Raw genomic sequence first — 18,496 nt, 5'->3', positions numbered from 1 at the left:
TGCCTTCTGCCCCCACCTCCTGTAGGCTGAGCCCAAGTCCTGTCTGTGAGATCCTGTTTAGCCCAAACCCCACCCCTGGGCCGCCCTCAACCCCACTTGCCTGGACCTCCTCGCTAGTCACCTGCTGCCTCTTCCCACTCCCTCCCCTCATCTGATCATGGTGCCCAATAGTTACACCTTCCCATGGCTCCCACATCCTAGGAGATCCTGCCGGGGCTGAAGCTCCACAAGATGTCAGCCCTGCCCACCTCTCCAGCCCTCTTGATGCTTCTGTTCCCCACCCACCCCTATCTGGTCACATTCAAGACTGCACCCCCAGCCACACTGAACCACAAAGACCTTCCGTTAGAAAATCCCACATTTCCCTCCTCCAGGCCTTTGCCCAGGCTGTTCCCTCAGATTGCAATGCCCTTCCTCGGCCAGGTGTGGTGGCACATGCCTGTAATCCCAGGACTCTAGGAGGGCAAGGCGGGAGGATTGTTTGAGCCCAGGAGTTTGAGACCAGGCTGAGTAACATAGTGAGACCCTGTCTCTAAAAAGTAATAATAATTTTTTTTTAAAAGAAAGAAATACCCTTCCTCTACATCTCCTGACATATCTGTCAAGGCCCTCAAATGCCTCCCAGAGCCCTGGGAATCCAGGCCTCCTCCTCAGGGACTCCATCTGTAACTGAGGTACGGGTCATGCTGAACTGACCAGCATAGGCTCAGCTCTCTGCAGACTGTGGGCACCTCGAGGACAGAGTTTGTGTGTGACTCATCTCTGTCCTCAGTACTGATGTCAGGGCTGAGCCAAGGTGGCCTCAGGAGTCTCTGGGCTCCCTGCTCCTCCACCGCCCCAGGCTCCTCAGCTGAAGGGTGCGTTGGGGGCAGGGGGTAGCATTTAGTCCATCACATGGAGAGGGCAACAGGCAAGGAGGGATGCGAACAACGCCAGGTCCTCTCTGTATGTGGAGGGAGCCACTTAACATGTCTGGGCCTAGATTTCTGCTTCTGCAAAATGGGGACGATAATGCTAGCCTGCCCGGGTCCCTGTAAGCCTGTGGGACTGACTGGGAGTGCCTTTACTCCCTTCCCCAGGTCTCCTTGTAAATTATTTATAAAGCTCCTCAGTGCCAGGTTTATGCTGGGAACTTCAGAGGAAAGAGAGATGACTAAGGTTTACAGGCTGTTTGGTTGTGAAATCATGTGACTTCACCCCTTTTCCTGTTCATAAAACACTCGTAAATTAAGCTACTTCTGGGTGACACTCCTGTGATCCCTGAGGGTCAAAGGCAGGAAACCAAGGCTGCTCCACCGCTTGCCAGCCAGGGGCACTCTCTGGATGCTCCCAGGCCTTTGCCAGGACTGCTTCATCTGCAGGCAGTGGCTTGTGGAGAGGAGCAGGCTGCCCAGAGCTGGGGCCAGAACCAGGCTTCAGAGCCCCTCAGACACAGGTTGGAGTCTCAGCTTTGCCAGCTACCAGCTGTGTGACCTGGCATGTCTCATGTCTCACAGCCTCCCTCAGCCTCAGGTTTTTCCCTGCAGAAGGAAAACCGTAACTCTTCTCCCCCACGGGCTTTTGCATGGCTTAAATAGAATAATACCCAGGCCAGGGGCCACTGCACCAAAGCTCAGTAAATATGAGTCCCTCCGTGTCCTGTGCCACTTCCCTGCATAAAAACCTTCTCCTTGAGGAGGGGCTTCCCTGGCAGCACACAGACCCATCCCCCAGATAACACCCCAGCCCCCAGGCCTCTCCATCTCTTAAGCCCTTGTCTCTCTCTTCCTCTCCCACTGCCAGTCAGAGGCCTGGGACTCAGCACCACCTGCCCAGCCCCACCTGTGGAACCTTGTCTGGTGCTGGGCCCAGAAGGAGGGACAGCTCCCCCCGGGCAGCTGGCAGACAAAGTGGAATTTCTAGTCTGAGGCCCAAGGCCCCAACAGGCGTCTGTGGCTAAGAATACTAGCCCCTCCCCAGCCTGCCTCCTGGAAGTCCCCAACTCTAGTCTGAACTGGGAAATGGGGTACAGAGGTATGACAACCCTCGAACCTCAGGCACTCCAAGTTTAGCTTGTACCCAAGTTCTTATTTGCATATATATCATCCAGGCCATTAGTCGGCTCATTCCTGAGCTGTCCCCTCGCTCTGGGACATGTCTACTGGGGTCCCACCTTCTTGGTCCCAGACCAGCTGTCAGGATAGGGAGGGCACTGGGAGGCAGAGGCAGCCCCTTGACCTCTCCAAGTCTCTGCCCCTTCATGCTCACTGAAGCTCCCCCTACTCCACTTTCTGGTCCTTTCGGACTCTACTTCCTCTCCAGCCCAAGTTGCTTCTATGGACTCCCCATCCCCAGTCCGCTGCCCATCACCCTGCCCTCTTCCTTCTGGGATCTGCCTCAGTTCCTCCCACTCCAGGGTGAGTGTCTCCATCTCTCAGATACACCAGACCCTCATTCACCGCCCAGTCTTTGCAAAGGCAGTTCCTTAGACCTAGAAATGCCCCCTCTATCTGGCTGACTCCTTCTCATCCAGTCCATCTCAGCGTAAATGTCACTTTTTCCAGGAAGCCTTCCAGGGCAGCTTCATGGGTGTGTGGTCTATGCCGTTGCACAGGGCCGGTGCCTAAAAAGGGCCCATGTTTGGTTTAATTCTCTGCTGTCACTGTCTTTAAATTTTAATAATATTTGAACAAATGACCCTGAATTTCTATTTGGCAATGAGCCCCAGGGAATGATGCAGTCCTCCCGACCAGCTCCTTTCCCACATGAAGTGGGGTCCCTGGGTAGTTCTCGGCACCCCTTATTGCTTGTTTTGCCATTTCCCTGCTGGACCCTGAGAACAGCCCACATCTTGCTCAGTAATGGAGCACCAGCACCCAGCTCACTGCCGGGCCCAGGAGGGCGCTCAAAGGCTGTTGCTGAATGAACCAGTGACAGTTGCCCAACCATCTCCATCCTTTGAGTTGCAGTGTGACCTTGTCTTCATCACACAGAATGGCTCTGCTTCTGGAGTCTTAAAGGATGCCGCCACCCTCCCAGCTCTAAGCCTCCTGACCTGCCTGTACTGGCCCATCACTCCCACTGCCCATCCTCCCTCCTCCAGTCTGTCCCCTCTTCCTGACTGCTTAGCCTAGTGTCCTCATACCAGTCTCTCTCTCTTGTCAACATACTCAATGCCAAGTCTGCCAACCTGCTGAACCCAGCTAGGAGCCCAGCTCAGGAGCCACGCAACGGCCCACTTTCTCCACACTGCCACTGAGCAATGCTGGAGAAAGCTGCCCCCTACACAGACAGCCTCAGCCAGGCCCGGCATCCTGTCCAGAAACACCTTTTCCCCTCTCCTCGTTATCCCTGCACCACCACCTGGCCCCTGGCTTTTGGCAGGTGACCTTACCTCTTCCCTCAGAGAAACTCCAGAACGCTCAAGGGCATACCCTGAACTTGTTGCACCCCCACACATGCCCCCGATGCACCCTTTCCACCTCCTTCACTCCTCGTGGTTTGGGGGAGGCAGATGTGAGGCCCTGCCCAAGGTAAATGCCGCCAACCCAAGGGGGAGGGCAAACCACACACACAGCAGTCGGTGTGTGGTTTGTGCAGCTGGAGGACCTGGATCCGGATCCCACTCTGCCGTTTATTAACCACGATCATATAATTCAAGAAAGCCAAGAGCAGTAGCCTCCACGTCCCAGAGACAGTGCGTCAGGTCACACTCAGTGCTAAGTGAAATATGCTAGAAGCAGAGACAACGCTACTCAAAGGCATGACTTATGGAAAGCAGAGGCGAGGCAGGGAAGGGAGCTAGGAAAGCCCAGATGCCCCACTCGGAAGCGAAAGAGGAGCACCGTCCCCCACTGCACGGGACCAGGACAATTAAATGAGACAATGTGTGTTCAGTGAAGAACAGCAAATGACACTGGGCCCAACATCTTCTGAAGCTTCGGTGGCCATCAGTGAGGAAGGGAGGCTGTTTTCCAGCAAGAATTATTTTTTCTAGACCCGTGGTTCTCACTGGAAGTGCCAGGGTATCCCCACTCCCAACGTGAGGACATGTGGCAATTTCTGGAGATATTTTGGGTTGTCACAGGTGGTATGGGGGTAGTGTGCTACTGACACTACTATCTGGAGGAAAACTGTTAAACTCAAAAAGAAAGAAAGGGCCTGGTGTGGTGGCTGATGCCTGTAATCCCAGCACTGTGGGAGGCCAAGGTGGGGGGATCACCTGAGGTCGGGAGTTCAAGGCCAGCCTGGCCAAAATTGTGAAACCCCATCTCTACTAAAAATATAAAAAATTAGCCGGGCATGGTGGCATGCACCTGCAATCCCAGCTACTAGGGAGGCTGAAGCAGGAGAATCGCTTGAACCCAGGAGGTGGAGGTTGCAGTGAGCTGAGATCATACCACTGCACTCCAGCCTGAGCGACACAGCGACACTCTGTCTCAAAAACAAACAAGAAAGAAAGAAAGAAAGAAAGAAAGAAAGAAAGAAAGAAAGAAAGAAAGAAAGAAAGAAAGAAAGAAAGAAAGAAAGAAAGAAAGAAAGGAGGGAGGGAGGGAGGGAGGGAGGGAGGGAGGGAGGGAGGGAGGGAGGGAGGGAGGGAGGGAGGGAAGGAGGGAAGGAAGGAAGGAAGGAAGGAAGGAAGGAAGGAAGGAAGGAAGGAAGGAAGGAAGGGAAAGAAAGAAAGAAAGGGAAAGAAAGAAAGAAAGAGAGAGAAGGAAAGAAGGAAAGAGAGAGAAGAAAGAAAAGAAAGAAAAAAAGAAAGAAAGGATCCTTTTCTGGAATAAGGCAGGGGCTAAGAAACAGATGCTGCACTGCTTCCCACGTGAGGTAACAGGTGGCTCCATGGGAAGACTGGATTCCTGGAGTGTCTCTGTTAGGACGAGGGTTTCCTCTGGGGGTCCTGAGAGCTACAGGACTCCTGTTAGAATGCCCTCCTGAGGTGAGGGGGCCATAGAGGGAAAAGCCCTTTCAGGGACCTTGTGGCAGAGACAGCTCGAGGACCCAGGCGCAGCCACAGCCTTTGGTTTTAATATTTTCTCCAGTGTTTTGACTCCCTTCTGTTGGCCCCAAGTCTACAGGACAGTTTAGAGTAGGCTGAGGCATGACCTTATCGGGGGTTCAGTGGGTGAGGAGAAGGGCCAGTGTCCGTGCTTGGGGTATGGGACAGGCTGAGCAGCTGTGTCCTGGGCAGCTGGTTTCCAGTGCAGGAGGGTGGCTATGGTCTGGGGTCCAGGCTTGAGTGAGCAACAGGAAATGACTAGGGGAGAAGCAGGAGCTGGGGAGCCTTCCAAGAAAACTGAGAGGGGAACCTGGACATTCTAAGACAGAGCAAGCTGCAGCTGGGCCTGCCTCAGGCCATGGCCACACTCTTGCTGCAGGCCCTGACCCACCCAGCCTGACCCCCTCAAGCCAGGTTCCCTCAGAGGGTGGGAGTGAGGTGTGGACACTGCCCCATGCCCTGGAACACTCACCCCACCCCAAAAGCTGGGCCACTGACCCTAGAGGGAGAAAGATGGGTCCATCATGTCTACAGAAACTGAACAGGTCAGGCCTGGGGACTTGTGGAAACCAGTCCCCTGGCCTCAGCATTCACTTTTCCTTGGGGCTTGGGTTCAGGGGACAAGTTGGAGCTGAAAAGAGGCGGACTAGGGGGAGTAGGTGGCAGAGATGATTAGACCTCAGCCCCTAGTCTCCCAATTTAGGCGGCTAAGGCTCTCTGTCCAGGCTGAGAAATGGAGGATTCCTCACTGGAGAAGCCAAGCCATCCCGGCTGCTGACATCTGGTGGCCAGGTCATCCAAAGCCAACTCCACCAACTACAAGGCAGCTTGGCACAGACCTCCCGGCTGGCCTTCGCATGGGCTCATTCTTAAACAGGACTAGACAGACAGCCGGGGATGGCTGGGTTTTTGAAGAAAGCACCCCATGAGAAGAGAATTCCCCCATTAAACAGACTCCAGGAACACGGAGAGCGCCAAGTTATGCAGGAAAAGAATGAAATATTTTAAACAGAAATAATATTCTGTGACAATAACAATAAATACTTTATTAGATACTTAATACATGCCAGGCACTGTCCTAAGGGCCTCATATTCCAAATATAGATATAAAGAAGTTAGTACACCATAAACCAAGAAGATGTTTTAGGGAAAAAAGAACATTCAGAGAATAAAGAATGCCAGGAAATTAATCATATGATTACAGAGATAAAGAAGTCAACAGCAGGAATTAATGAGAAGGGTGAGGAAATCTTCCAAAAATCAGACGGAAAAAAAAGATAAAGCAATGGGAAAAACAAGAGGGAGAGAGAAGAGGCTCAGAAGAGGACTGACCTAGGAGGTCCAAAAGGCACATTAAAGAAAGCCCAGGAAAGGGAAATAAGATGGAACTATCGTACAAGAGCATTGCCCAGAACTGAGAGCCCACATAACAATCCAGAATAAAAAAGACTTCATTGCCACACATCGCGGTAAAATTCCAGATTTTCAGAAATACAAGAGCCAATCCTAAACCTTTCTGGAGAAAGAGTAAGTGAGAAGAATTAGGGTTCTCACAGCTACAGTAAATGCTAGAACACTGAAGCAAGGTATTCAAAATTCTTAGGGAAAAAAATATATTTATACAAGTCTTTCTTAGGAAATTTCTTTTTTTTTTTCCCCCCCCAGACAGAGTCTCACTCTGTCACCTAGGCTGGAGTACAATGGAGCAATCTCTGCTCACTGCAACCTCCACCTCCTGAATTCAAGCAATCCTCCTGCCTCAGCCTCCCAACTAGCTGGTATTACAGGCACTCACTGCCATGCCCAGCTAATCTTTGTATTTTTAGTAGCGACGAGGTTTCACCACGTTGGCCAGGCTGGTCTTGAACTTCTGACTTCAAATGATCCACCCACCTCAGCCTCCCAAAGTGCTGGGATTACAGGCATGAGCCACTGCACCCAGCCTTTCTTAGGAAATTTCTTTTTTTTTTTTTTCCCCAGACAGAGTCTCACTCTATCACCTAGGCTGGAGCGCAATGGAGCAATCTCTGCTCACTGCAACCTCCACCTCCTGAATTCAAGCGATCCTCCTGCCTCAGCCTCCCAAGTAGCTGGCATTACAGGCACTCACCGCCATGCCCAGCTAATCTTTGTATTTTTAGTAGCGACGAGGTCTCACCACGTTGGCCAGGCTGGTCTTGAACTTCTGACTTCAAATGATCCACCCACTTCAGCCTCCCAAAGTGCTGGGATTACAGGCATGAGCCACTGCGCCCAGCCTTTCTTAGGAAATTTCTATGGGGCATTCCCTGGCAAACGAGGGGGACACAAGAGAAAAGACCTGGAATCAAAGAAGCAGGAGAAACGCAAAGGAGCTCTAGGAAACAGCCAGGAGGAGCCAGAAGACATGTCTGTCCTCCCAAGGATAGGTTTCCAGGAAAATGAGGGGGGTACTGAGTGCTTACTTGATAGATTTCAGCATTTTGGGAAAAACTCACCATAGGATGATCTGATGGGAGTGGTTACAAAGACTTAAGGATAAATGTTTAGCAAATTAGGAAAATGGGAAAAGCAAGAAAATTATTAACTCTAGAAGGAAACAGTCTCACACATGATTTTCTTTGCAAGGAGCATTAATCAAAAAGGTATAGTAAGGTAAACATTGCTTATTTCTTTCTTTTCTTTTTTCTTTTTTTTTTTTTTGAGACAGAGTCTGGCTCTGTCGTCCAGGCTGGAGTGCAGTGGCGCGATCTCGGCTCACTGCAAGCTCCGCCTCCTGGGTTCATGCCATTCTCCTGCCTCGGCCTCCTGAGTAGCTGGGACTACAGACACACACCACCACACCCAGCTAATTTTTTATATTTTTGGTAGAGATGGGGTTTCACCATGTTAGCCAGGCTGGTCTTCAACTCCTGACCTCAAGTGATTTGCCCGCCTTGGCCTCCCAAACTGCTGGGATTATAGGCGTGAGCCACCATGCCCAGCCCAATAAATGTTTTAAAGTGGTAAGAAAGGGTGAGTTTTATGGTATCTGAATAATATCTCAATTTTTAAAACTGAGAAAAAGTGATAAGTAAAGAAAAAGGAGTATATGCACATTATTGATTTGTATTTACAGAAACATGGCCGTGAGCATTCAAGGAAATGGTCAAGGGAGCAGCCCTCTTTATTGCCCTAAAACACCCAGGAAAGCAGGCAACCTAGTCTTTAGTGCTTTGGGGAAAAATAAACAAAGGGTCGTGTGAGAGCTGGCGAGGAAGAAACTCCTTATGCGGGAACACATAAGGAAGTGTGAAGAACCCTCAAGAGCCTAAGGACAAGCAAGTCACAGTGACCTTGGAGAGGGCCTGGATACACGCAGGCTGTGGAATGGAGCCTGAGCCATTTTTATGGGACTTGTCAGAGGTCCTGGTGACCCAGAAAGCCGAAGGCATTTAGTTACACAGAGTTCCTCTCATACAAGACCTCTGGTTCTCCCTGACCGTCAAGCACACCCCCTACCCCAACCGGGGCTTGAGCCTCACCTGGGTTTGAGGTAGCTGAGTGCTTCTGAGAACTGGTTGGTGAGGAAAAGGTCCAGGGCGGTCATGCACTGGTCCAGGGCCTCGTGGAGGCTGCTCTCAGGAGTCCTGGGGGAAGAGATGCGGGGCATGACACAGGGGCCCTCCAGCCCTCCAGCCTCTCCTGACTGGGACAGAGCCTCACAGGGCCTACTCGGTCTCCCTGGCCAGACTTGGGTGCCTGTCACGAGCTCCTCCAGGCTGCCACTCTGTAGTGAGACGCAGGAACAATTCGGACCCACCTCTTGGTGTTCCCAAGGGTGGGAGGGGGAGCAGAAGGGAATGTCATCTGAGATCTGATGGAGGTGGGGGAGGGGCCAAGGGCAAGGAGCCAAGACGCCTCAGGAATAAATGATCTTACCCTCCACAAGGGTACAGGGAGTCTTTGTGGCCCTTCTGACCCATTGGGCTCTGCTGCCCCCCGGGGGGGGTGCAGCCCACCCACTAAATCCCACAGCCCCTTTTTCCCTCCTCCTTCTCCAGGCCTCCTCCCTCCCCCAGGCCTGGACTCTAGAATCCCAGACGTTGTCACAATGGGCTTCGAGGGTCAGCAGCCCCATACGAGAGGCCCAGGGACTTTCAAATTCACTTTGCCAGTGGCTCCTCCAGAATACCTGAACCCTTTCCAGTCCTTACGTTTCTCTGTAGCTTTTACCGCCCTCTGACATGATATGTTTTTCTTATTTTTGTGTTTATTGTCTGTCTCCCTCCACTAAACTATAAGCTTCCAGGAAGCAAGAATCTTTAACTGCTGTATCCCCAGCACCTAGTATCCGGGACAAAATGGCTTTTAATAAATATCTGTTAAGTGAATGAATGAATGAATGAATGAAGAGTCTAAGGCTAGGAAAGCAAACCCCTGACTTTTCTGGGTCTCAGCTTTCCCATACAAAAATGAGAGATGGAACTAAGAGATCCCAGAACCCTGTCTATTTGATGTTTTGATAATGCCTTTTCTCAAGGGGCCTCCTTTGAGTGAAAGAATGTTCCAGAAAGGGGCCTGATGCTCTCCCTGAAGGGAAGTCCTATTTCCCAAAAGTTAGTTAAAAGAAATTCCCTTTCCACCAGGTAACTCCTACATATACCTTAAGGCCTAGCTCTAAAGTCTCCTGCTCTGAGATGCATCAGCAGATCTTCCCAGGCAAACTGAAACATGCCTTTTTCAAAACTGAACTCCTGTTCATTCTCCCAAATCTGTTCTCCCCCAGTCTTTGCCTTTCTTTTTTTTTTTTTTTTTTTTTTTGGTAGATATGGGATCTCACCATGTTGCCCAGGCTAGTCTCAATGAACTCCTGGGTTCAAGTGATCCTCTTGCCTCAGCCTCCCAAAGTGTTAGGATTACATGCGTGAGACACCATGCCTGTCTGCCATTTTAATAAGCAACACTCCTCTACCCAATTCCTCAAGCCAAAAATCTGATAATCATCTTTGCCACATCCCTTCTCTGGCCTCTGCATCCCCTCCATCACTAAACCCCATCAATTCTACTTCTTAACTTTTTTTTTTTTAAGAATTTTTACAGAGATGGGGGTCTCATATGTTGCCCAGGGTGGTCTCGAACTCCTGGGTTCAAGTGATCCTCCCACCTCATCCTCCCAAAGTGCTGGGATTACAGGTATAAGCCACAGACTACTTCCTAACATCTCTCAATCAACCCCTTCTATGCCCAATACCTTCTGGTCCAGGCCAGCACCATCTTTACCCAAGTCTGTCGGAACACTCTCCATTCCATTCTTTCCACCTTCTTCTCTCTTCTCTGTTAGACCTTTATATTCCATATTTCACCTCTCTTAACTAACTTCCATACTATCTCTTGGACCCTCTGTTAGATCCTGAGTAATTTCTTTCATTTCATCAGCTCTCTCAATCATTAGGTGTGTCTGCCCTGCTACTTATCCTGTCTACTGAATTTTTCATTTCAATGATTGTATTTTTCATTTTGTGAAATTCCAGTTGGTTCTTTTTCAAATCTTAGTTATTTGGGGTAGTATTATGTTCCCTGCCTCAAGTCCATCTTCAATTCGTTTATACATTTTAAACATAATTATTTATTCTATATCTCATAATTCCAGCATTTTAGACTACCAGGGAAACTAATTCTGCTCTTTTTTGTTTCTGGAGCCTGCTGCTCACACTGGCTTATTTCCCTGTGTGTTTTGCAATCATATTACAAATTCACGTTTGAGAGATCCAAAGGGACTGTGGGATTGCTCCAGGAAGGATTTTTCATTTACTTTGGCCAGGTTCCCGGGGGAACTACCACCCTGAGACCATTTAAGTTACTTTTTTAAGTTTATGGTTTCCAGGACCACAAAGGTAGTGGTGTGCCATCAAACCCAAAGTTTGTGTGATGGCAGACCAGTATTTATAATTTTTTAGGGAGTCTTTTTTTTCCCATCGGAAATGCTGTCTCCCTTTGCTGGTGGGGGCGGACCTTTCTTCTAGCCAATCTTCCTATTCACTGAGGCTGCAGCCCTCGGAGGGTCCCAGATTTATGTGTTGAGTCGGGGGATGCCAAGTTCCAACTCCTCAAACTGTAACTGTGTAGGCCCGAGACCTTCTTTCCCATCTGTTGAGTGGCCATTGAAACTCCTGGCTTTAGATTTCTGAAATGTGTAAACAGCCTAAGGTTGCCGTGGCTTCATCTTGTTTGCCAGCCTGACTTCAGTTCTCTCTTCACTCTTGGCTGGAGGGTGTTTCTGTTACTTCTGTGAGAGCTCAAGAATGTACTTAATTATTATTTTTACTTATTTATTTTTTGAGGACAGGGTGTCGCTCTGTTGCCCAGACTGGAGAGCAGTGGTGTGATCTCAGCTCACAGCAATCTCCTCCTCCCAGGTTCAAGCTATTCTCCTGCCTCAGCCTCCCAAGTAGCTGGGATGACAGGCACCCACGACCACGCCCAACTAATTTTTTGTATTTTCAGTAGAGACAAGGTTTCACCATGTTGGCCAGGCTGGTATCAAACTCCTGACCTCGGGTAATCCACCTGCCTTGGCCTCCCAAAGAGCTGGGATCACAGGCGTGAGCCACTGCACCTGGCCAGGAATGTACTTTAAAGGATGTTTGTTGTAACTCATCCCAGCCTCTAGGTAGTTTCTTTGAGAGAGAACATTGGGAGCATTATTTCCCCTAACCTGTCTCTCCCATAATCACCAAAGATACGTCTTTAAAACCAAAATCTGGCTAGGTGCGGTGGTTCACACCTGTAATCCCAGCACTTTTGGAGGTCGAGGCAGGTGGATCACCTGAGGTCGGGAATTCGAGACCAGCCTGACCAACACGGAGAAACCCCGTCTCTACTAAAAATACAATATTAGCCGGGCGTAGTGGCACATGCCTGTAATCCCAGCTACTCAGGAGGCTGAGGCAGGAGAATCGCTTGAACCTGGGAGGTGGAGGTTGCGGCGAGCAGAGATCGCGTCATTGCACTCTAGCCCCGGCAAGAGCAAAATTCCATCTAAAAAAAAAAACAAAAAACAAATCTAACCATGTCACTTCTGGACTTAAAATCCTTCCCTGGCTTCCCATTGCTCTTAGGGTAAAGGCCAAGTTCCTTTCCATGGCCTAAAAGGCCCCACCTGATGCTGCCCCTGCCCCTCTCTTCAGAGGCTGGGACGGGGTCTGTCTGTGTGCCCAGGGCATAGCCATTCATCTCTGTTGGATGAATCGACGAAGCAGCAGTGAGCATCTACTGCCCAGGTGTTTAACTGGCATTCTCTCTAATTGCTCTCAAAATGCCCTGTGAAATGGGATTATTACCCCCCACACCTACATACCATTGCAGATGGGGAAACTGAGGCACAGAGGACCGGTAACTTCGCTAAGGTCACACATCCAAGCATGCGTTCTAACCCAAGTTTCTGCCTGAGCCAGTGCCCATCAGCTCAGCCCCAGGGAGTCAAGCCCATTGTTGTGGTTTATGGCAACCGCTAAACAATTTCAGAGCCAAGAGCCTGCCTCCCATTTCTGCACACACACGCACCCCTTATCACCTCCATCCCCCACCGAGGGAGAGGTCCCATCTGCTTGGTCTACCTGGAGAGAAAGATCCAGGCCGGATGGACAGTCAGTGCAGAGGGGCACAGTCCTTCCCTCGGCAGCCCCGGCACCTCTTCTGCTTAACTGGGATGAGGCTGTCTGCGGTGACCTCCCCCAGACTAGGGGTAAGCTGAGCCCTGGGCTGATTTCCTCCCTCCTTCCCTATCACAAGCACCCATGAATCTCATGCTCTAGGCTATGCATAGGACTGGGCTCTGGGGACACAGAGTGGACACAGATCTAGGGCTGCCTCTTCAGGAGCTCACAACCTACAGGAGACAGATGCAGACAGGGCAGCGACCGCCACAGTGCTCAGGGCTGTGATAATGGGAATCACTGGGGGCCAAAGGGGCCCAGAAGACACCTCTAACTCAGCCTGGGGCACTGAGGAGGCTGAGTGGAAGGAGGATGGCATCATGGAAGGAGGATGGCATCAAGGAAAATGCCATCAAACTGAGAACAAGACGGAGAAAGAAGTCTAAGAAGGGGAAACAGCACACACACAGGGTTGGAGGCATGACATCAGTTAGGAGGTACAAGCGTTCTGGAAGGACTTAGAAGACAGAGGCTCTGGAAGGCCAGCTAAATGGAGGGGTGAGGCTGAGGAGGCTAGAGAGCTCAGGAAGGCTGGAGACACACGCCCCATTTGACTTAATAATAGCATTAACAACCACCATTGCCACAAAGAGATTACCACTTCAAGTTATCTAAATTGATGACTGCATTATTTCACTCAGTCCTGTCAGCAGGCACCCTTATCTGCCTCTGACAGATAAGGCAGGGACAGGCAGTGAAGACAGGTACGCAGTCAGGCTCCTCTCAGGAGCCTGGGAGAAGACAAAAATGCATTCTGTGGAAGCAACAGCGCCAAACCTTTCCCCTCACCTGACTGAGACTGAGGCCCCCATTTCTCCACAGGCTGCCCCTTCGTCTCCAAGACCTTTCTTTCCCCAGGACACCTTGTCTGGCCCAGGTAACATCTATCTATTCCTGCGCTGATGGTGGCCTCTCCACTGTGTGTTGGGGAACCGAGGAGAGGGATGGGGAGAAGAGGTGCTGGGCTGGATGGAGCAGAACTGGTGACCAATGCCAAGAGCTCTGGCACAGTGGTGGCAGCTCTCTCATTCAGATCCCACCCACACTTGAGGCCCGAATGAGAAGGGAGCTAGGGGGTGGGAGGGGGTGTCAGGTAGCCCAGAGCCACCCCCACTCTCCCCTCCCCTCCCACTTCTCTACTATAGTTGGCTTGTACTACTTCTTCTGTACCAATGGGCAGATCTGGGTAGAGCTGGGAGACCCTCAGTTCCCACTGAGAACAGAAAATCCTCCTACCTCCATCCCAGTCAGGGTGAGGGAGGTGTGGGGTGGGTGAGGCGGCGCGGCAGTCGCTCAGGAACCAACTGCAGTCAGAGCTGGATTTTAATCCCTGCTCCAGCACCGAGGGGAACTTTGGCTCAATGAGTAAAATAACCTGTCCATGGGGATCTGTTGCTTCCAAAGTGATCTTTCTTTTTTTTTTTTTTTTTTTTTTGAGACGGAGTCTTGCTGTGTCGCCCAGGCTGGAGTGCAGTGGCCGGATCTCAGCTCATTGCAAGCTCCGCCTCCCGGGTTTTTACGCCATTCTCCTGCCTCAGCCTCCCGAGTAGCTGGGACTACAGGCGCCCACCACCTCGCCCGGCTAGTTTTTTGTATTTTTTAGTAGAGACGGGGTTTCACCGTGTTAGCCAGGATGGTCTCGAACTCCTGACGTCGTGATCCGCCCGTCTCGGCCTCCCAAAGTGCTGGGATTACAGGCTTGAGCCACCGCGCCCGGCCCTGAAGTGATCTTTCTAAATGGCAAAAATGATTGTCACTCTCCTTCCAAAAAGTCTCCCTTAGCTGCACATAAATGTGTCACGGAGTGATGTAGCATGACCTAATGCAGTGTGGCCTGCAAGAGTTCTGAAAGCAGACAACCCTAGACCCAAGCTGCAGCTATTACTTGCTGGATAACCTTGGGAATGTTCCATGCCCTCTATGAGCCTCTGTTTCCTCATCAAGGAAATGGGAATGACAGTACTTACCTCCCACGGTTTTTGTGAAGAACAACTAAAACTATGGAAAGCACAAGAGTACTCAGAAAATGTGAGTAACTATTATTTTTTCTAAAATTATGTATTGCCATCTTTTTTTTTTTTTTTTTTTTTTTTTTTTTTGAGAGAGGCTCACTGCAACCTCTGCCTCCCGGGTTCAAGAGATTTTCTTGCCTCAGCCTCCCGAGTAGCTGGGATTACAGGTGTGTGCCACCATGCCCAGCTAATTTTTGTATTTTTAGTAGAGACGGGGTTTCACCATGTTGGCCAGGCTGTCTCAAACTCCTGACCTCAGGTGATCCGCCTGCCTGGGCCTCCCACAGTGCTGGGATTATAGGCGTGAGCCACTGCACGCAGCCTTACCATCATTTCTTGATCAAGTAGCACTGACTTTATAAAGAAACTAAATAACTTTAAAAGATTGAGTGGGCCAGGCACGGTGGCTCACACCTGTAATCCCAGCACTTCAGGAGGCCAAGGCAGGAGGATCGCTTTAACCCAGTAGTTTGAGACCAGCCTGGGCAACAAAGTGAGATTCTGTCTCTATTTCATTTCATTTCATTTCATTTCATTTCCTTTCATTTCAGATCGAGTGCACATATCCAACAACCTAGTAATTCCACTACTAGGGGCCACCCTCGTGAAACACATGTGCAAAGGACAATCGTACAAGAATATTCACTGTCAAGACACTAGGAACATCTCGACATCCATCAAGAAGGATAAATAAACAAACGGAGGTGTCTACATAGGGTGCTGTATCACACGTTAGGGCAAGTGGGACAACAGCTGCAGGATCAAGGCTAAATCTGAGACCTGAAGTTGAGTATGAAAACACAAGCTGCAGCATGACACATGCTATAGGACTCCATTCACAGAAAACTTTGAAGTAAGAACAAACTACATATTTTTAAGATTTACACACATTGAGCAAAAGAATAAAAACAGGGAAATGATAAAACCTAAATTCAGGATGGCAATCAATTCTGGAGAGGGAAGGAGGGAAGAGGTTTCCACAAGACTTTCAAGGGTCTCTACTATGGTTTATATTCTTAAAAAGAATATAAAATAAATGGGGCACAATGTTAATATCTGACAAAGTTGGGTGGCAAGGGTATGTGAGTTCATCTTACTATTTGCTATATTTTTCTGAAGACTTAAAATATTTCATAATTTTTAAAGAGGTAGGGATTTAAGGCTTGATTTGTTCACCAATGACCATCTGGCCCCAGAGCAGGCCTTGCTGAGTGTCTGTTGAGTGAGCGTCTCTGTAGTGAAGGTGAGAATGGTCCTGCTGCGTGCGGCCCTCCTCTGCTCAGACCCCACTAGGATGACCCTAACCAGGGGTGGTGACAGATGGACAGGTGGCTTCAAAGAAGAGTGGGCAGGCATGCAGAGAGGCAGGTACGGTTGTGCATAAGGAAGACCCACCCCTGTGAGAAGAGCAAGCTTGCTGTCCTGAGGCCTGCAGCAGGGCCAGAGGAGCCCAGGGTTGTAGAGGGCACTTAGGCAGGGATGTAAGCATATAAGGAAGTGGGATGAATGTGGTTTTCAGCCCTGGAGTCTAGACTTCTTTGATAGATACCTTGCTCCATACCCTCCTTCTCTCCTGGAAACCACTCTTCTGGACCCAGCAGGGTGGTGGTGCTCAGTCAGGGCTGTGCGAAGGAACCTACCCAACCTCCAGCTTTACAAAGACTTGGGCCCAGAGCAGGAAAGGGGCAGCCAGTCCCACTTCTCTGTGTTTTCCAAAGGAGGGACCAGAAGTCTAGGAAGTGTAAAGGACTGGCCAAAGTCATACAACAAAGATGATCAAGCTGAAACTCGCCACGCAACCCTCTCCCAGGCCAGGGTGTCCCCCAGCAACCCAGCTTCCAAGCCCTGATACAGCCACACACACGCAAGCCCTGTGGAGGCTTCTAGCTGCCAGCTGGCACCAGCCTCGTCACCTCCCTGTTCACGTGTCACGCCTCCGGCCCTTAGCAAATATTGTCACTGGTGGTGAGGCTCCAGGCAGGGTGAGCCCTCCTCCCAGCTCACCTGGGCCGGCTCTCTGCCCAGCAACCTCCCAGCAGTCAGGGCTCCTAGCAGCTGCCCCCTTCCCTGCCCACTGGGGCCCAGGAAAAGCAGAGAGTTGCTGAAGGTCTCCCAACCGTAGTGTCTGCCACTGGCGGGGGTGATCTACGTAGGGGTCCCACAGGGGTTTCTCAGTGGGATGTGGGTAGGGTTGGGCAGGAGAGCCACGCTGAAGGTGACAACACTCACTTTTTACTATCCAGGTTCCTGCTGCACCCAATGGGCCTGGCTGGCCCATACCTTAGCCGTTTAAATTCCCCTAATGTCCCTGAAGATGATGGGGTAGGGGGATCTGACAACAGACGGAACTGAGTTCAAATCCCACCCCCAACTCTTACCTCCTGGGTGACCGATGACAAGTCACTTAAGTGCTGTGCCTCAGTTTCCTCATCTGTAACGGGGATGAGAGTAACAGGGCCCACCCCACAGGAGTGAACGCCACGAGGCGTTCTGAAGGGGAAGGCTGCTCTGAATGTGTCTGTGACTATAGCTCCGTGAGAAAGTTGGGACCCAGAAGGGGAGTGACCGACCCGGGGTCTCCGCGCCTCCGCCTCCTCGCAGCCCCCCGCCCCCACTCCTGGCGGCGGCGGCGGCTCCCAGGGGCCTGGCGGGGCGGGGGCTGGAAGCCGCAGTGCGGCCCCAGGCTGGTGCGCGGGGGAGGCCTGGCGTGGCGCCCGCCGCCCGCCACCCGCCCCGGCCCCAGCCGGCGCCGCCCGCGCCCCCGGGCCTCCCAGCCGCGCACTTACCCCGCGGGCAGGGCTCCCGGGGCGCCAGCCGAGGTCATCGCCGAGGGGCGCGGGCTGCGCTGCCCCAGCCGGACGCCAGCAGCGGCCCAGGTGCTGCCGCCGGAACCCCGAGCCGGGCGCTGTGCGGTCGCGGACGCGGCGGCCGGGGAGGGGCGCGGCGGGGGCGGGGAAGGCGGCGGGGCCGGGCCGGGCCTCGGTCTCCCCACCCGCACCGTGGGGCCATGGCCGCCCGCGGCGACCCGCTCTCCTGCACCGCCAGGGGGTTCGGGCGGCCCCCACCCCCGCTCCGACAGGTGAGAGCCCGGCGCCCTCTGCGCAGACACCGCCCGGGCCGGGAGCTGGCGCCCTCCTCACACGTCCCCACCTATTTGGTGCTAGAAGTTCTCCGGGACCTGAGGTCCACTTTACTGTCACTTCCCCTCCCCACGGCTACCGCTCCGAAGCGGCCCCCACCTGAGCCGTCACCATGCTCCCGCATTAATTAGGGCATTCGTGCAGACAAAGACAGCCCCCAGAGCCAGGCCTGGATTTTAATCCCACCATCTTGCCCACTGAGTGACTGCAGGAGACCAGAAGGCGGGAAAAACGCGGTTTAGCAGTCACTGCTAGCTGGCAGTTCACACTGCCTTCTCAAATGATCCCCATAATTGCTATTTTATAGATGGGAAAACTGAGGCATGCGGTTCATTTGATTCACACATGGTCACTCACCTAGTAAATGGCAAGCTAGGACTGGAATCCATCCCTCCTGAATCCAAAGCCAACACTCTGGCCACTTCCCCTCTTGGCCCCCTCTCCCCAGCATTCCCAGCGCTTGTGTGGGGGTCACCCACAACACTCCCCAAATGTCCACTGTGCACCGAGCCTTGAGGCGAGTGTCTCCACCTGACCTGATCTTCTGGCAGAGAGAGCCACTGGCCCATGAAGAGTTAACCAGCCACCACCTCCTGGCCCCAGATGCTGCTCTTAACCATGACTCATCAGAGCATGTGGCTGCCATTAGAGCTGTCCCTTCACAAAGGAAGAGACAGAAGTAAGGAAGGA

The 18,496-nt window shown here is 51.7% G+C and overlaps 1 protein-coding gene across 5 annotated transcripts in view; it reads right to left on the bottom strand.

Moving 5' to 3' along the window:
• Positions 1–18,182, bottom strand: part of LOC105495036 (tetratricopeptide repeat domain 39A) — a 44,650-nt gene extending 26,468 nt beyond the window's left edge. The window contains exons 1-2 of one of the 5 annotated variants that reach the window (XM_011764169.3): positions 18,164–18,182; positions 8,482–8,586 (exon numbers count right to left, since the gene is read on the bottom strand). In XM_011764169.3, coding sequence (XP_011762471.3) covers positions 8,482–8,546 — 65 coding nt within the window. In that variant the 5' untranslated portion in view covers positions 8,547–8,586; positions 18,164–18,182. Of the gene's footprint in view, positions 1–8,481; positions 8,587–8,759; positions 8,779–8,878; positions 9,035–17,044; positions 17,214–17,452; positions 17,577–18,163 lie in introns of those variants that run through there. The other 4 variants (XM_071093105.1, XM_011764172.2, XM_011764171.2 and 1 more) reach the window with 4 other exon arrangements.
• Between the last annotated feature and the right edge of the window lie 314 nt (positions 18,183–18,496).

This window comes from Macaca nemestrina, chromosome 1, assembly GCF_043159975.1.
Source record: "Macaca nemestrina isolate mMacNem1 chromosome 1, mMacNem.hap1, whole genome shotgun sequence".
In the NCBI taxonomy this organism is placed as follows: domain Eukaryota; kingdom Metazoa; phylum Chordata; class Mammalia; order Primates; family Cercopithecidae; genus Macaca; species Macaca nemestrina.
The sequence above is the reverse complement of the archived record's forward strand: the minus strand, read 5'-3'. Positions and strand labels throughout refer to the sequence as shown.